The sequence below is a fragment of the Fundulus heteroclitus genome, chromosome 23 (assembly GCF_011125445.2).
Source record: "Fundulus heteroclitus isolate FHET01 chromosome 23, MU-UCD_Fhet_4.1, whole genome shotgun sequence".
Lineage (NCBI taxonomy): Eukaryota > Metazoa > Chordata > Actinopteri > Cyprinodontiformes > Fundulidae > Fundulus > Fundulus heteroclitus.
Genome location: NC_046383.1, coordinates 26,321,761 through 26,336,332, shown reverse-complemented (window position 1 = coordinate 26,336,332; position 14,572 = coordinate 26,321,761). Strand labels below are relative to the sequence as shown.

The window sequence follows — 14,572 nt, the reverse complement described above, 5'->3', positions numbered from 1 at the left end:
TAAATTGTTCTCACTTGAGCACAAAACAGGGATGCCTGTGTTTCTAGCTTGCTCAGCTGTTGATTCTCAATGACACGCATCTTCCATACTTCTACTACCGCAAATGTTTTATAAAGGCTACAAATATGTTTTCCCCTCATCAAGTATAGGCTTTGACAGAGAGATGGATAGATAGACAGAGAATAATAATAATTGAACTTTGTTGATCCCACAATGGAGAAATTCACCTCTGCATCTTAACCCATCCCCTTGGGGAGCAGTGGGCTGCCACTGTGCGGCACCTGGGGAGCAATCGGAGGGTAAGCATCTTGCTCAGGGACCCAGAATGGCAGCTTGTGGGAGTTGAACTCAGAAGCTCTGGGACTATAGCTCTGTGCTCTAACCACTAGGCCACCACTCCCCTCAGATAGATAGATAGATAGATAGATAGATAGATAGATAGATAGATAGATAGATAGATAGATAGATAGATAGATAGATAGATAGATAGATAGATAGATAGATAGATAGATAGATAGATAGATAGATAGATAGATAGATAGATAGATAGATAGATAGATAGATAGATAGATAGATAGATAGATAGATAGATAGATAGGAACTTAAGTGACATCTATGACATTCCGTTCTTAATCCATAGGGTTTAATATGATGTTGCTCCAACCTTTGCTGCTATAACAGCTTTAAGTGTTCACGCCACTCCACAATGTTTTGGAGTATGTTTATGGGATTTATTTTTTTCTTGGTGAGGTCTTACACTGATGCTGGATGAGAAAGCCTGATCTGTCAGTCTCCAGTGTAATTCATATCCTCAGAGCATTTAGGGTGCAGCGGTATGTAACTAAAAGAGTTCTCCAGCTCTGCAACAGCTCCTTGGATGGAGTGGGACACATTGTCCATCAGTGATTTTATTATTCTTACCTTTCTTCCTTTTGTCTCTCAACACCTGCACTGGGTCCAGGGGGCATCCCGGGACAGAACTTGAGATTTCCAAACAAAAAGCAGCTATTGGGGATTCTTAAGTGTGCCACAACAACTTCTATAGGCTTGAGATTTGATCTTATTCAACACTTTTGGAGCTGAATTAGGAACTTTGATCTAGAATAGACCTATTAAAGCACAACAATTCTATCTTGTAATCTAATCTTGTTTAATATGTTATTACATAGAACACTTTTGTGATTTTTTTAATTTATTTCTTAAGTGTGCTCATTCTGTTAGCTGTGAGTAAAACCATGCACCCTAAAAAATTGGGTTGGTTCAGTTTTTTCTCAATATATTTTGATCATCTATATTCGATTTCCTGCTACATAATCATTTACACCGTCTCCCAAATGCAAATGTCCATTTGCAAATTTTTAGCTTCTCGGGCAGCGTTGTTTGTACAAACAAGCGTATTTCACAGTTTTGACATTTTTACCTGAACGTGCCTTAATATTTATTAATAATTGCACAGTGTATTTTCCTGTTTAAATAAGTTATGTTTCAATTCAATTCTATTTTATTTATTTAGCACCTATTCACAACACATGTCATATGTGACTGTTAGGTTAATTGGCCTCTCTAAATTCTCCTTAGGTGTGAGTGTGTGCGTGAATGGTTGTTTGTCTCTGTGTTGCCCTGCGATAGACTGGCGACCTGTCCAGGGAGCACCCCGCCTCTCGCCCATTGACAGCTGGAGATAGGCACCAGCACCCTTTGCGACCCCAATAGGGATAGACATGTTACAAAATGGATGGATGGAACACCATACCCATCCAGCAGCATAAGCTCAGCATGTATAACCTTGCAAAACATATTGGAAGTATTTTAGCGCCTCTTGTTGGAAACACACCAGCAAGAGGCCAACACTGAGAACTTCATGCTCTTTGCTAACAAAATTCACCATTTGAAGCTGCCCCCAGGAGAAATCCACTTTTCCACTGCATACCCACAACCGAAGCAGAGGAAACTGTCTGTGTACAACTTCAACAAGATAATGACAAATCTTCCCGGATCAGGTCTGCACCCTGCTGGACCGCTGACTTTCCGTCACTTATTTCAAGTATAACAACAGTTTTTTTTTACAGACAGAAGCATAGCTGCGCAATGGGATTTCTTTCTTTTTTTTTTTTTTTTTTTTGCGCAATGGGATTTCCAGTTTCACAGACTGCGGCCAATCTCTACATGGAGGAAGTGAAAAGGAGCGCCTTGAACTCCTTCAAGGCATTGGTTCAGGTATATGGATGAAATCTGTGTCAAAATGGAAGCCAAGGATGTAGAAACATTCACCAGACATGTCAACTCACTTGACAAAAACATGAAGCTACCAGAGCGGTTGTTATGGACAAGAGCCTGCCTTTTTTGGCTGTTTGGAGCACATGGAGGGAGATGGAGGCCTCAGCATTGAGGTTTACAGGAAACAACACGTGCAGATCAGCAAGCTTTCTGTCATCAGATTAGGACCTCAGAAACGGTGTTATTCCGTATGTTGGTGGAGTATCTGAGAAACTCGGGATGCTTCTCTCCTAAACCAAACATCTGGTTACATTTCTTTTGAGGACTAAAAGTTCCATATTATGGACAGAGAAGACAGTTGGTTTGAGAAGGGGGTAAAGGAAGCCATTTATGCCAAACAGGGGAAACTATCACTAAACAGAGGAGGAAGCCTCAGATTCCAGCTTTCACAAAACAACAGCTCAGCACTGAGCTTGATACATGCCCAGTTTCAGCCTAAGTCACACCTTCAAGGATAAAACCAAGACATCGCTTGGTGAACCAGGCAAACAAGGGCCACAAAGAGTCAAATTGTAAAGGGATTCTAATCTGCAGGGGAGTTTAGATTGCACAACAGTTCATTCATGCTGCCACAAAGCTTGGAACTTCTCCCAGTGTTCCTTCGGTTAAAGAGCAAAACGTCTTCTTGTCAAGGTTTGTGATGGACTAAAGTGTGAGCATGGGCATTTATGATAATTAAATGTAATGAAAACTCAGAGAGCTCACAAAGACGAAGAACAGGGAACCGAACGGGGGGGGGGGGGGGGGGGGGTGTCATAATGCAGGATCTGACAAATGGAGCAAATGACTGGGCAGCTTATATAGAGAGGAAGAGGAGAGAGGAAAAGCAGGATGGCAAGTGAAGACAATCGACTGATTACAGGTGACAGGATAAACAATGAAGGTGTGAAGGAGAGCAGAGAAGAGCAGACAGGGAGGAAACACAGAAAGAAGTCTAACAGATGATAATACTAAAAATTACACAAAAAGAAACCAACAGAAATTTTTGTACAGTTTTGACATTCTTGAAAATATTCTGGGGGTTTTTGTGCAAAGGTAAACATATACGTTAATCACATTTTTTAAATCACCCTACTCAGTTGCCTGCCTCTTTAACTTTTCTTGCCATTTTTAATAACTAAAAACTGTCCTAAATTTTTGTAATGTAAATTTCATCTTTGCTGCTGTTACACCTGAATTTCCCTACTGTGGAAGAGTAAATGATTTTTCTATTCTATTCTATTCTATTCTATTCTATTCTATTCTATTTATGCTATTAGAACCTGTACCAGTGACAAATTACTTTTTATGGGTTTTAATCCAGTCTGATGTCTTCTACTTTTACCTCAGGGATTCAAATGTAATAAAATTCCTTTACATCTGAGTTAAGAAAATAGGCTTATATAGAAAATACATATCTTATTCAGGATGATTTTCTTCCATTCTGACTTTTTGTTGTAAAACCTCATGAGGTGGTCATGTAGCTTTCAGTAATGCTTCACAATGCAATATAGTACAATAGAGTCCATGGACAGATTCAACCTAACCATTTGAAAAATGTTCTGCAAACAAATGTGTTTGATATCACATTTAGAAACTATGAATGCTTGTAAAAGTCAAAACCCAGACATCCAAAGCGATTAGAGCAGGATTGAACAAGCCTACGGTACATGGACAAGTCACACTAAGCCTACCTTGTGAAGGTCATCATGGAAAGTAAAAATAGCATCTTATTCAACCACTGGGATGTGATAAAACTGGAACCTTTTGTTCAAAGAGATTTTCCACAAGCTGCCAATGAATGACTTAATGACTGAGAATAATTGGTAATGACAAGAGGTATTATAATAGGAATAGGGGGGTTATTTAGCCTCACCCCCATCATACATGTCTAGACTCCCTCAGCATAGCTGGTCAGGCCTGGCTATTGTAACAACCGTGATACGTAGAGTAAAATGGCATCATGAGCTGTTTTGGGCGGGGCTGCTTCATGAGATAGTGGTTTTTAAAACTGAAAAAGTTTTGAGTAACGGGGTTTGGAAGTTTACACTTTGTAGGCACTGTACGGCAAAAAGTGGCTTAAAATATATCAGTTCACCTTACCATACAAGTGCTGCCAGCTAAGCAGTGAGTGTTTCATGGGAGACCATGTCGGATGGCCTGTGTCGACCTTTGACCCCCACCCCCACCCCTCTAAACCCACTCCTTATCAGCAGCTCATATACGCAAAACACAATTTACTGCACCGTCAGTGTTACATATAGATTAAAAGTTGTGGCGAAGTGAACAATGAATGTGCCATTCTTCAAGCACAGTATTCAGCCTTTCTTTCCCCACCAGCACACCCAGCCAAAGAACTAAAGCTATGTCTTTCTGCTCCTGTTGATGTGGGTCTATATATAGAGAAGCAATGTGACTGAGCTGGCTTTAAGTGTCAGATTCCAGGAGCGCTCGCTGGTCCTGGCCTGATCAGCATCTGCTGCTAACTATAAACCCACCCACCCCAAGAGGTACCCCACCCCAGCTAACACTGGAAAGCCAATTCCCCCCTGCAGACCTCAGTCTGGAGAAGAAAAAAAATGATTTGAGCGACTCGTTGCGGGCTCTCTCCCTATTGCCAGCTCAGAGGGGTGGGGCAGAAATGAAGATGAGAGCATTAGGGGATGTAACATATCTAAAGAGGTTCTTCCCCCTTTCCCTTTTCTATTCAAGTCTGATAGATGGCAGTGCCTTCAATATTCTGAAGCTAGCCAGTCAGTCTGACTCTGGCAACCTGGGATGTAGAGCTGGATGGTCCTGGAGATGAACTGGGTCTTTTTTTTTACCTCAGAGACTTTTGCAGACTTTAGTTTATTGAATGAGGGGCAGATATTTCCCCACTGAGGAACTCAGAGACATCAGAAAAAAGCCTTCACCGGTGGCCACAGGTACAGTACAAGTCTTTTAGAGTTTTATACCCCTCTGGCATAATATGATGCATGAACATGTAGCGTGTGTCTTTCTTTGGTCATTACTGTTTGGAAAGCTTCCACTTTTGCAAGATAATGTGAAGATATAACTCTGGATTCATTCATTTGACTGATTCAAAGAGTATTTAAGTAACTACAGATTGCGTAAATTGCATGAAAATATTTAACCTAATCGCATTGTTTGAGACACATAAAGCTGAGTAATTTCAGGAGATAGCGACTCTTTTAGTTATTCATAGAGCATTTGATCATTACGTTTTAAAGCCAAATGTAACTAAGATGATACAAACTGATATTAGTTATCATCCGATTAGTCTTTTTTTTATTGAATGTTAATTATGGTAGGATGAATGTGCTACACACCCTCCAGGTAACCATATCTTATTGCAGGGACCCAGCCAAAAGCCCACTGGAGGAGCAGGCAGGCCAGGCCACAGTGAACCTTTGCTCATGGTCTAGCGATGGACAGTTGGACTCTCCAGAGGGACAGCTACTCTCTCCTGCGTGGCGCGCCCAGCACATTTTCCCTGTGTCATCGTGAGGGTACCCCTAACCACGTTGAACTCTTTGACATCATCAACATCCCCACCCAACGCAGCGTCATCTCCGAGACCACCTGCCTGTGTGACATTTTTGGGGACGACGGCGAGTCGGCGTCCCTGTCCAGCAGCCCCGCTGTGGTTCCCTTTGCCCCCTCCCAGACAGAGGTGGAGGGCAGAGCTGCTGCATCGCCTCAGGTGGACGATCTGAACGATTCTTCCGGCAGCTACCACACAGCGCCCGGGTCGAGCGAGGGAGAGGAGAGTTTTGATAATTCAAGAGAAAGGTATTACAGCCCCGTTTGGCAAAAAGAGTCTCCAGATGGGAGGCAAGCAGGTGAAGCAGGACTAAACTCGGAACATCCACAAGTGGCGGGGGATAGCATTTCAAGTTTTGAACAAAGAAACACAACCCCAGCCCTTCTGTATGAAAGAAGTCCCCCCTCACCAGTCACCCGATCATCTCAAGGCCTTAACAGCAGTGGGACGACACCTTCCCCTGGATATAACAGCCCCAGTACCTTCAAACCAGACGGAAGCTTGTCATCGTTGTCCTCTTCCCCAGCTGAGAAAAGGCTTTCATCTCTATCACCTGACATTCAGGAAGCAGACACAAAAATTGAACCAAGGACAATAACTCCTTCATTTAAAGACAGACAGAGCAGTCCCTCAATTCAGTCTTTAAGTCCATCGCTCCCACAAGACTTATTTGAGCCGGGGGACAGTCATTTAAACCGAGGCAGCAGTTTGTCTCCTGGAATATACTGCTCTCATGATTTTACAGACATTAAATCCACAACTGCCTTTTCATCTTCCATACCCCATAGTGTAGATTCAGAATCTCCCTCAGAGGGGCGGCTAGTCTCCCCAGAGCTCAGAAATAGTTCTCCTTCCCCCACCGCTCGAGCATTATCCCCTTCCTCTGAGCTAAGAGGGAGGGTTTCTGTACCTGATCTCTTTAGCAGGGGGTCTACACCTGATATAAAAGATTCTGCAGACTCCACTGAACTTATTTCAGATCTTTCTATTGCTAGACGAGACACTTCAACCACTCCTCAGAGCCAGGACACAGGGTTATCAACTGGACCAGGCAGCTCTGTTTCCACGCCAGGCCCTCGGTATACGCCCCCTTCTCCAGTCATTTCTGCAGCCACGTCTCCTGAGCTTGTCGAGGATACAGTTTCAGCTGGAATAAGGAACTCAAGAACCTCTCCTCGCTTGCTTAGTCCTGCCTTTCCAACCAACGCAGAGTCGAGAAGTCCGCCGCTTACTCCCTCACCTACAGTACAAAACAATCTAACGCTTTCTGAGATCAGGAGTCAGGCTTCTTCACTTGGGGATAGTAATAGTTTATCTCCATTACCTGGGGTGCAGCAGAGCAGCTCACCTCTGGAGGAGAGATACACGTCCCTGTCACCTGAAATAAGGATTGTGTCCTCCTCTCCAGAGCTCAGTAGGAAAGAGCAACGCTCTCAAGCAACTCCATCGCCTGGACTGCAGCAGTGCGGCTCATCTTTGGAGGAAAGACACACCGCTCCATCCCCTGAGATAGAAATTGTTGCGCCTTCTCCGGACCTCCTTAGTAGAGGGCAGCCCTCTCAAGTGATAGCAGTTTCAGAGTCTCCTCTCCTGGAGCCACACTTTGGCTCTGCCTCACCAAGAAGCTTCACTTCCTCTCCTCATATTACAGGAGTCTCCTATTCTGTTGTTCAGCCCGAGGAAACGGCCAGTCCCACATTACCTGAACTTTCTGACATCTCCTCCCAAGAGCCAAACGAGTTTCTTGCATATTCTGAATTTGACAAAGAGAGTGTAGACACCAGCGTCGCAGAGTCGACTGGTAGCCAAAGAAACTCGCCCCATTTATCAGACTTCCGAAGTTCTGCCTCACCAGCTCGGCCCATAAACCAAACATCCTCTCCTCGGCCAAACTATCTACCTTCACCTGAACCAAGACACCAAATTCCTTCACCAGTGTTTCAAAGCCCTCTGTCTCAGCATCAGCATCCATCACCTGAAGCTCCATTTCTAGAGCCGAGATACCAGCAATCACCAGCAGCTCCTTCTCCAGAATTGAACCCTGAGCGTACTGAACCCGTTCCTCTGGGAGGCACGTCTGACATTCAGACAGATACCAATACTGCAGCGATCACAGAAACACCATCAGCACATCTGGCAAAGGAAGCTGTGTCGCCGTCATTTCAATCAGAGAGGAGGGAGGAAACAGACGCTGCCGAATCAAAAAGCAGCTCATCAGTGGTGGACATTTGCTCGCCGACATCTGCCTCGTCAGATAAAAAAACACACGACTCACAGGCACAACTCATCGCAGAAAGGGAAGGAACAAAGCAGGAAGAATACAGTCAAGAAACATCACGTGTGGCCAACTCCACTCAAGAAAAACACAACACTCAAACCCCTTTTTCTGGGGAAGAAGAACTGAAGGCTCCTCATCGTGATATAACAAGCCACAGAGCTCCATCTGAGGAACCTGTGCAAACACAGGAAAGCCTCCATCCTCTGGTCCCCTCCCACGCCCTGAATTGTGACAGCGATATTGATCCACAGAGTTGGACTAGCAGACCTCAAAACCTAAGAAGACAGCTGTCACCCAAAGTTATACAAGACAACAGAGAGAGGCTGGCAGGGGACATGTCCCGTCATGTAAACAGGCGGCGCACTCCTTCCCCACCTCTCACCAGGTTTACGCCTGTGCACATCATAGCCCCTCAGAAACCACACAGAAAGTGGCAGAACAGAAGCAATAGCCCTTCTCAGGCTTCAGCATCCTCTCTGAGTGGTAATTCAAAGGAAGCAATTACAAATAGGGAAAGCCCCAATGTTGACCCTGTCGACAATAATAGCCAGGCCCATTGGGGCAGGATTGGAAAGCAACTGGAGATGGACAGGGAAATGCCGCTGGAGCAGGAGAGGGATGTAGGTATGGGGAGGCAAATGGATAGGGAGGTAGACAGCGAGAGAAAGAGGGAGGAGCCGGCTCCTGAAAGAGGGGAGGGGTGGCAGGGAGTGGAGAGTTACAGAGGGGAACAGGTTGAGCTGTCATTCAATGCCAGGAATAGAAAAGGACCTGTTAGTCGCAGTGCAGCTCCCACAACCAGAGAGACCCGCCAGGGACTGCCAACAGCACATTCTTATCCAGAGAGTCTCCGTGCGACCAGACAGCTACAGGAACAACAGAGTCTGCTTAAACTTGCACCCCTGCCAGACGCCAGTGGTTTCAGCGGCAGCAGAAGACTCAAACCTCCCACGTCCCGGGAAAAGAGAAGCGCGCCTCGACGCGCGGCCACCAGCAGGCCGTGTCAGAGCTCCAGCTCCAGTATGGGGAGCGAACTTGATGAAGCAGACCACGAGGTGAAGTGGCTCACAGATGTGGCTTTCCGCAGCCTGTCAAGCCCCGAAGTAGATTACCTTGAAATGTACAACTCCAGCCACTGTTCGTCTACAAACATTTCTCAGCCATCTACCCATGACAGCCCAGCTGGGGTCAATGCGGCCTGGCTGTCCTACGCTGACTTCAGAGGTTCAGCGCCAAAGCTCGACCTGGCTGAACTCTCCTCCCACCAGCCGTTTTCTCACAGTTTAGATGCCCTGGATCCGTCCAGGAGATATGAGTTAGGGAGCTTTGAATGCATAGACGTAGCTCTGGAAAGAGAGGACTGCAGGAAGGCGAGAAGAGGAGTGCCAAAAAGACAGATCCAGCTGAAGAGACGGAGTAACACAGAAGGGAGGCAGGATGAGAGCAGTGAAAATAGCAGCCCTGGGTTACCAGTGATGGCGGAAAGCCCCTCTCAAGAGGCTCATCCAAGAGGCCCCTTTGTGAGACAACACAGTACGCCAGCAGCAATGCAAGAAACTCCCCTTTCTGAGAGCAGCTATGAGCTCTCACGGCAAAAAGAAAGACAGGCCAAATTCCAGAAATCTGCCTCTATGGATGAAACGTGCTCTAAAACCAAGATCGCTTCATGCCTCATCAAGAGCGTGTTGTCAAAGAAGATGCAAGACGTTGACAGGCAGCCTGATGAGCAAGCAAGAGAGGAAGTGAGCCCAGCAACAGAGAGCGCTCCGTCTGAAGAGTCACCAAAGGTTGACTCCAGTAATCTCAGTTCCAGTCTTCCGTCAGATCACGGCCTCTCCTTTGAGGGACTTTCGTTGAGCGGAGAACCCGGCGCCAAGGATCAAGCCCCACAGCCGAAGGACCACAGAGTAAAGTCCAGCTATAGGCCGAGTTCATCCAGCAGCAGCAGAAGTGTCACCTTTTCCCAGAGTGACAACGAAGAAGCTGCTTCCCAAACTAGAAGTGCCAAACTATCAGCTTCAGAGATGAAATCTGAATTCAATAAACCTTCTGAAAGCACACGAGGTGGTTTGCAGCGCTGGAAAACACACGACAGGGTGGTGGGTGAATCAGAAAAAGCTCCTGCATGGGACACAGGACCTCCCACGGCACGTGCTGCCAGCAACGTGCCGGCAAGAGTGACAAACCCAGACCAAGAATGTGAAAACAAACAGCAAAGTAGACAGCTGCTGCAGGCAGACGAAGATGCCTATACATCTAAAACACAGGAGATCAAACTCAAAGCAGTGGAAAAGAAGAAGGCCTCACTTAATGTCTGTCTCACACCGGAGGCAGAAACCAAATCCTTTCCGCCAGATGCGTCTGCCGGCGAGAAGGAACAAGAGACAGAGGCTGAAGCAAAAGACAAAATGCAGGATGAAGGGCACGAGGACAACAGAGCTAAGGCTCCAATTCACAAGGTTAGAGATGTAAGGCGGCTCATAAAAAATACATACAACCTGTCCTTCAAGGCAGTTAGCCCTGTTGACCCATCAGACGTCAAAAAAGACAATTGCAATAACGAAACGAGGGAGGAGGTGTACGAATTGGAGGCAAGGAACGTATTGCAGGAGGCAAGCAAAGAAGAGAGGAGAGAGGAAAGATTAGAAGAGTTCAGTGTGGCGAGAACACGTGAATCACAAGAGGAGGCAAACGATTCAAAGACTCCCCCTTTACTTCATTCACCTCAGAACAAAGCAAACCCTCCATCTGGTCCACAGCCGATGCAAATCGAATGCAAGGCGGTCTGCTGGAAAGATGACAGACGTAAAACATCAAGCATCAAGAAAGACTTGGGTGATAAACCCCAGGCCTCTTCAGTGTCTTCCACAGGTGCAAAGGCAATAGCAAGCCCACCGGAACGCCCCATGGGAGAAAAGAGAATCCAAAAGCTCGATGAACCTGATATGAGCAGCTTAGCAGAGAAAAAACAGATAGTGACAGAAATACCCAAAGTGTCAGAGACTGAGGACAGGCCCACGCTGGCTAGGACAGAGCCAACAAAAGCCATGCTCGGAAGCCTCCCTAGACTGCCAAGTAAGGAGAGAGAGGTGTCCACCGCTGTCGTTTTGATAAGAGAGAGGTCAAATAAATCCACCAGGCCTGCGTCTTTAACGTGTGAGGAAACCTCTGCCCAGATCAAAGCTCCCGTTTCTCTCTCCCCAGGGCCCTCTGCTTCTGGTGGTGGTGGAGGCCACTCGGTTTCAATGCTTTTAAAGGAGAAAGGTTATCAAGCTGACATTGGAGCAGTGGTGGGTGACAGTCAGAATGTCGGTGGAGGTAAAGAGGCTCCTTGCAAGCATGTGAACTCTCTGGAGATCCCTCTTCAAACCATCCCTCCGTCGGAACGAGGTTTTCCCGAGTCTCAAAGGGGGAGAACGTTCTCCTCCTCATCCACCACCTCTGGCCACTCTGCAGGGACTGAAAGCGTAGACGTCCACCAAAAGCCCGTAGAGGAGGAGGGAGTCAGCATCAAGCCTCCAAAGAAAGATTCTGAAATGAAAAGAATGGACACGCAGGATCAAACCCCATTATCCGCCAAACAAAAAGACACCTTGGGAGATTTTGAAGCAGTCAAAAGACTAGATCCTACCTTCCCCCCCAGGTCCCCAGCTATAAGGAGATTCAAACCACCGCCAGGGGAGACCAGGTCGCCATCAAAAGACACAGAGAAAAAAGATACCCTGACATCATCTTTGGGAAACCACAGACCTCAAATGATCGAAGTGAAATCCATAGCTAAAAACGCTCAAAAACCAGCAGTGCCTCCGAAACCAAACTGCAAATTCAAGCCCGGGGATTTAGGAAACGTGGAAAACGAAGCGCAAAGAACATCGGCGGCCTCGTCCACTGGGAGACAGCGAAGTGAAGAGAGGCCTCAAACGATTGTGGTGAGTTCGCCCACCGTTTACAGGAAGATTTCCAGCGAGGCCGTCTCAGCGTCCAACTATTCGAGAAAGCTGTCCGTGTCTGCCGTGTCGAGCCTCAAACCTCCACCTCACAGGACGACGGCAGCCACTGCCTCCAGCGTCTCCAACGCGTCAAAAGCGTCTTCGGACACAGAGGCTGCTGCGAACAGAGGTCAGCGCCAGCAACCCTCTGCTTCCCCTCAGAGCTCCGAGAATGCACAGAAACCTGGATCCCTAACTAGAACCTTCGATTTAGGGGAAGCCTCACAACCTCTTTCAGAGCCCAATCCGAACCAAAACATCGAACCTACCCAATCTTCGACGGATCCAGACGGCCGACTGCAGTGTTCCGAGGCAACGTGTGCTCATGAGCAAACCAGGCCCGTCCCTCCCAACGCCGTAAAACAGCCGCCTGCTGATTCCACAACACAGAGGTACACGTATCAACCCTACAGCCGAGCAGGCTCCAGTGAGTATGCCCAGAGGATGGATGAGCAGCACTGTTACGCCTCAGATGACCCTCCTAGCTACGATGAAAGAGAGAGCTTCAGTCCGCTCTTGCTCCCCAATTTGACATCAGTGAGATCAAATCAGTATCAGGCCGCCTCCCGACCTCCTCCCTGTTCCTGCACAGCTGGCTACCCCTCTCCATGCGGTCCCACCCCTCCTCACAACCTCACCCCACCTGGCCAGCCACACTCTCCGGGCCACGCTTTACCTTATCAAGTGGCTCCGCCCCCTCTCCACCCCCACCACTGTAGAGCTGAACCTCAGCTTGGGTATCAGCCACGCTCTCCCAAATCAAGCCCCCTTGGTCCAAACCCTCCGCCATCCATGTACCAGTCTCTCCATCACTCGGCCGCCTGCGCCTCTCATCCCTCACTCATGCCGGCCTGCCCCGCTGAGCGCTCACTGCCGCCACAGCAGCATATTGGACCTCGGCGGCCTCCGGTTCACAGATCTCCCCATCAGCAGCCTCCCAGCCTAATTGGGGCTCCTTACAGCGATCCAGGCCACAGCCACTCTCCTGGCATACCTCCTATGGACCCTCAGTATCTATGCGGCCCCCAAAGCATGGGGCCCTCCTATGGTTCAGAATATGGTGGCGACAGCTCTAGTGTGTACTCGGAAAGTAGCTATGGACAGCCGCCACGCAGGGTTCTTCTGGATCCTGAAACAGGGAAGTATTTTTACATTGAGGTGCCCGTGCAGCCCCTTAGGAAAATGCTGTTTGACCCAGAGACCGGCCAGTATGTGGAGGTTCTCATCCCGCAGCAAGCAATGTCACATTCAGGCTTATACCCTCCTGCTGCAGCCCCCTACCCACCTCTCCACAATCCCAACATGTACGCCCCGGCTCCTCAGTACATGCCCTGTGCCGCTCCTCCTCCGTTAGCCCACCCGCAGGCTCAGCCGCAACCACCCCAATACCCTGAGGCCACTGCTGCACCTCCAATGCATCCAGGCGGGCCTGGGGTCAACTACAGGAATCCTTCAGGACAGGGATCCAAGCCAGAGCCCAAAAACCCCCCACCATTGGACCAAAGGTACTTGGAGAATATGTATTATGTATCAAGCATGATAAATGCAAGCCCAAATACCACCCCACCTGATTATTACCACAGACATCTTTCTAACTTACCCCCGACTGGGGGGAAAAGGTCCTGAAATAGAGGGCAGAGGCCGCCTTCCTGGAGCCTGGAGAGTTTAAAATACACTGTGTATAAATGGGGTGTCCAATGTTAGTCTGTGATGTTATTTGAGTGTTAACGTTGGAACTGAAGAAAGCAATTCTTTGCTGTTGTTTATTTGCTGATGCTGCTATGCTTTTTGCTGAGCTGCTTTTACAAAAAAGATTTTTAGGTTGGTGGCTTTGAAAAGACATGTGTGTGGGCCTTTTGTATGAGTGGTTCTGTAGAGTATTACCTAATCTTTTATATGTAGGACAGTGAAAGCGATGCACAGGAGCAAAAACATGTTACTGGTTTGTCAAAGTGTTTTTCCTCTGTAAATGTCCACAGAAACTTGAAAATGCTATTTGAAAAGACCTCATATTTATTTTATTAATGCATCGACACAGATTGACTGAGTTTGTGCACACGATGTCTGCAACACAATGCAAGACTGTCAATAAAACATAAAATATTAATTTGCTCTCTTTATTGTTTGCTCCTCAATCATTTGCACTCTTCAGTCAGATAATATATAAACTATTAAAGCCTTGCAGGATATTCATGTAAAATCTTGAATAGATTCTAGATGAAAACAACAAAATAATAAAACGTGATGTAATTTACTGTGATAAGAGACAGTATATACCTCTTTAAGTATTAAAATTACATCAATTTACAATTACATCATAAGATTACCAAAAACAGTGTACAATAATGCCATCAAGCCTCTACTTTATCCCATTGCATTAGGGTAATTAAATTTTTTACACTTTTTTAAAAAATAAGACAAAAAGAAAACGGCCCTGGCTTGGACTAATTGCTGTTTTTTTTATTGCTGTTTTAAAGCAGATTCCCTTCATGCAGAACATAA

The 14,572-nt window shown here is 46.8% G+C and overlaps 1 protein-coding gene across 3 annotated transcripts; it reads left to right on the top strand.

Moving 5' to 3' along the window:
* Positions 1–4,821: 4,821 nt before the first annotated feature.
* si:ch73-43g23.1 (mucin-12) lies at positions 4,822–14,177 on the top strand. Of its 3 annotated transcripts, none has more exons than XM_036127786.1 (3): positions 4,822–5,183; positions 5,616–6,327; positions 6,370–14,177. In XM_036127786.1, exons 2-3 carry the CDS (start codon positions 5,687–5,689, stop codon positions 13,694–13,696), a joined length of 7,968 nt encoding a protein of 2,655 aa, XP_035983679.1. In that variant the 5' UTR covers positions 4,822–5,183; positions 5,616–5,686; the 3' UTR covers positions 13,697–14,177. The 3 variants fall into 3 exon arrangements, with proteins under 3 accessions (XP_035983679.1, XP_035983678.1, XP_021174359.2); XM_036127785.1 differs by having other exon boundaries at positions 5,616–6,330; positions 6,373–14,177; XM_021318684.2 differs by having other exon boundaries at positions 5,616–14,177.
* The last annotated feature ends 395 nt before the right edge of the window (positions 14,178–14,572 follow it).

What these genes read in the sequence shown, in the direction of transcription:
- si:ch73-43g23.1 (XM_021318684.2), top strand. Translation starts at nt 5,687, where the DNA reads ATGGACAGTTGGACTCTCCAGAGGGACAGCTACTCTCTCCTGCGTGGC.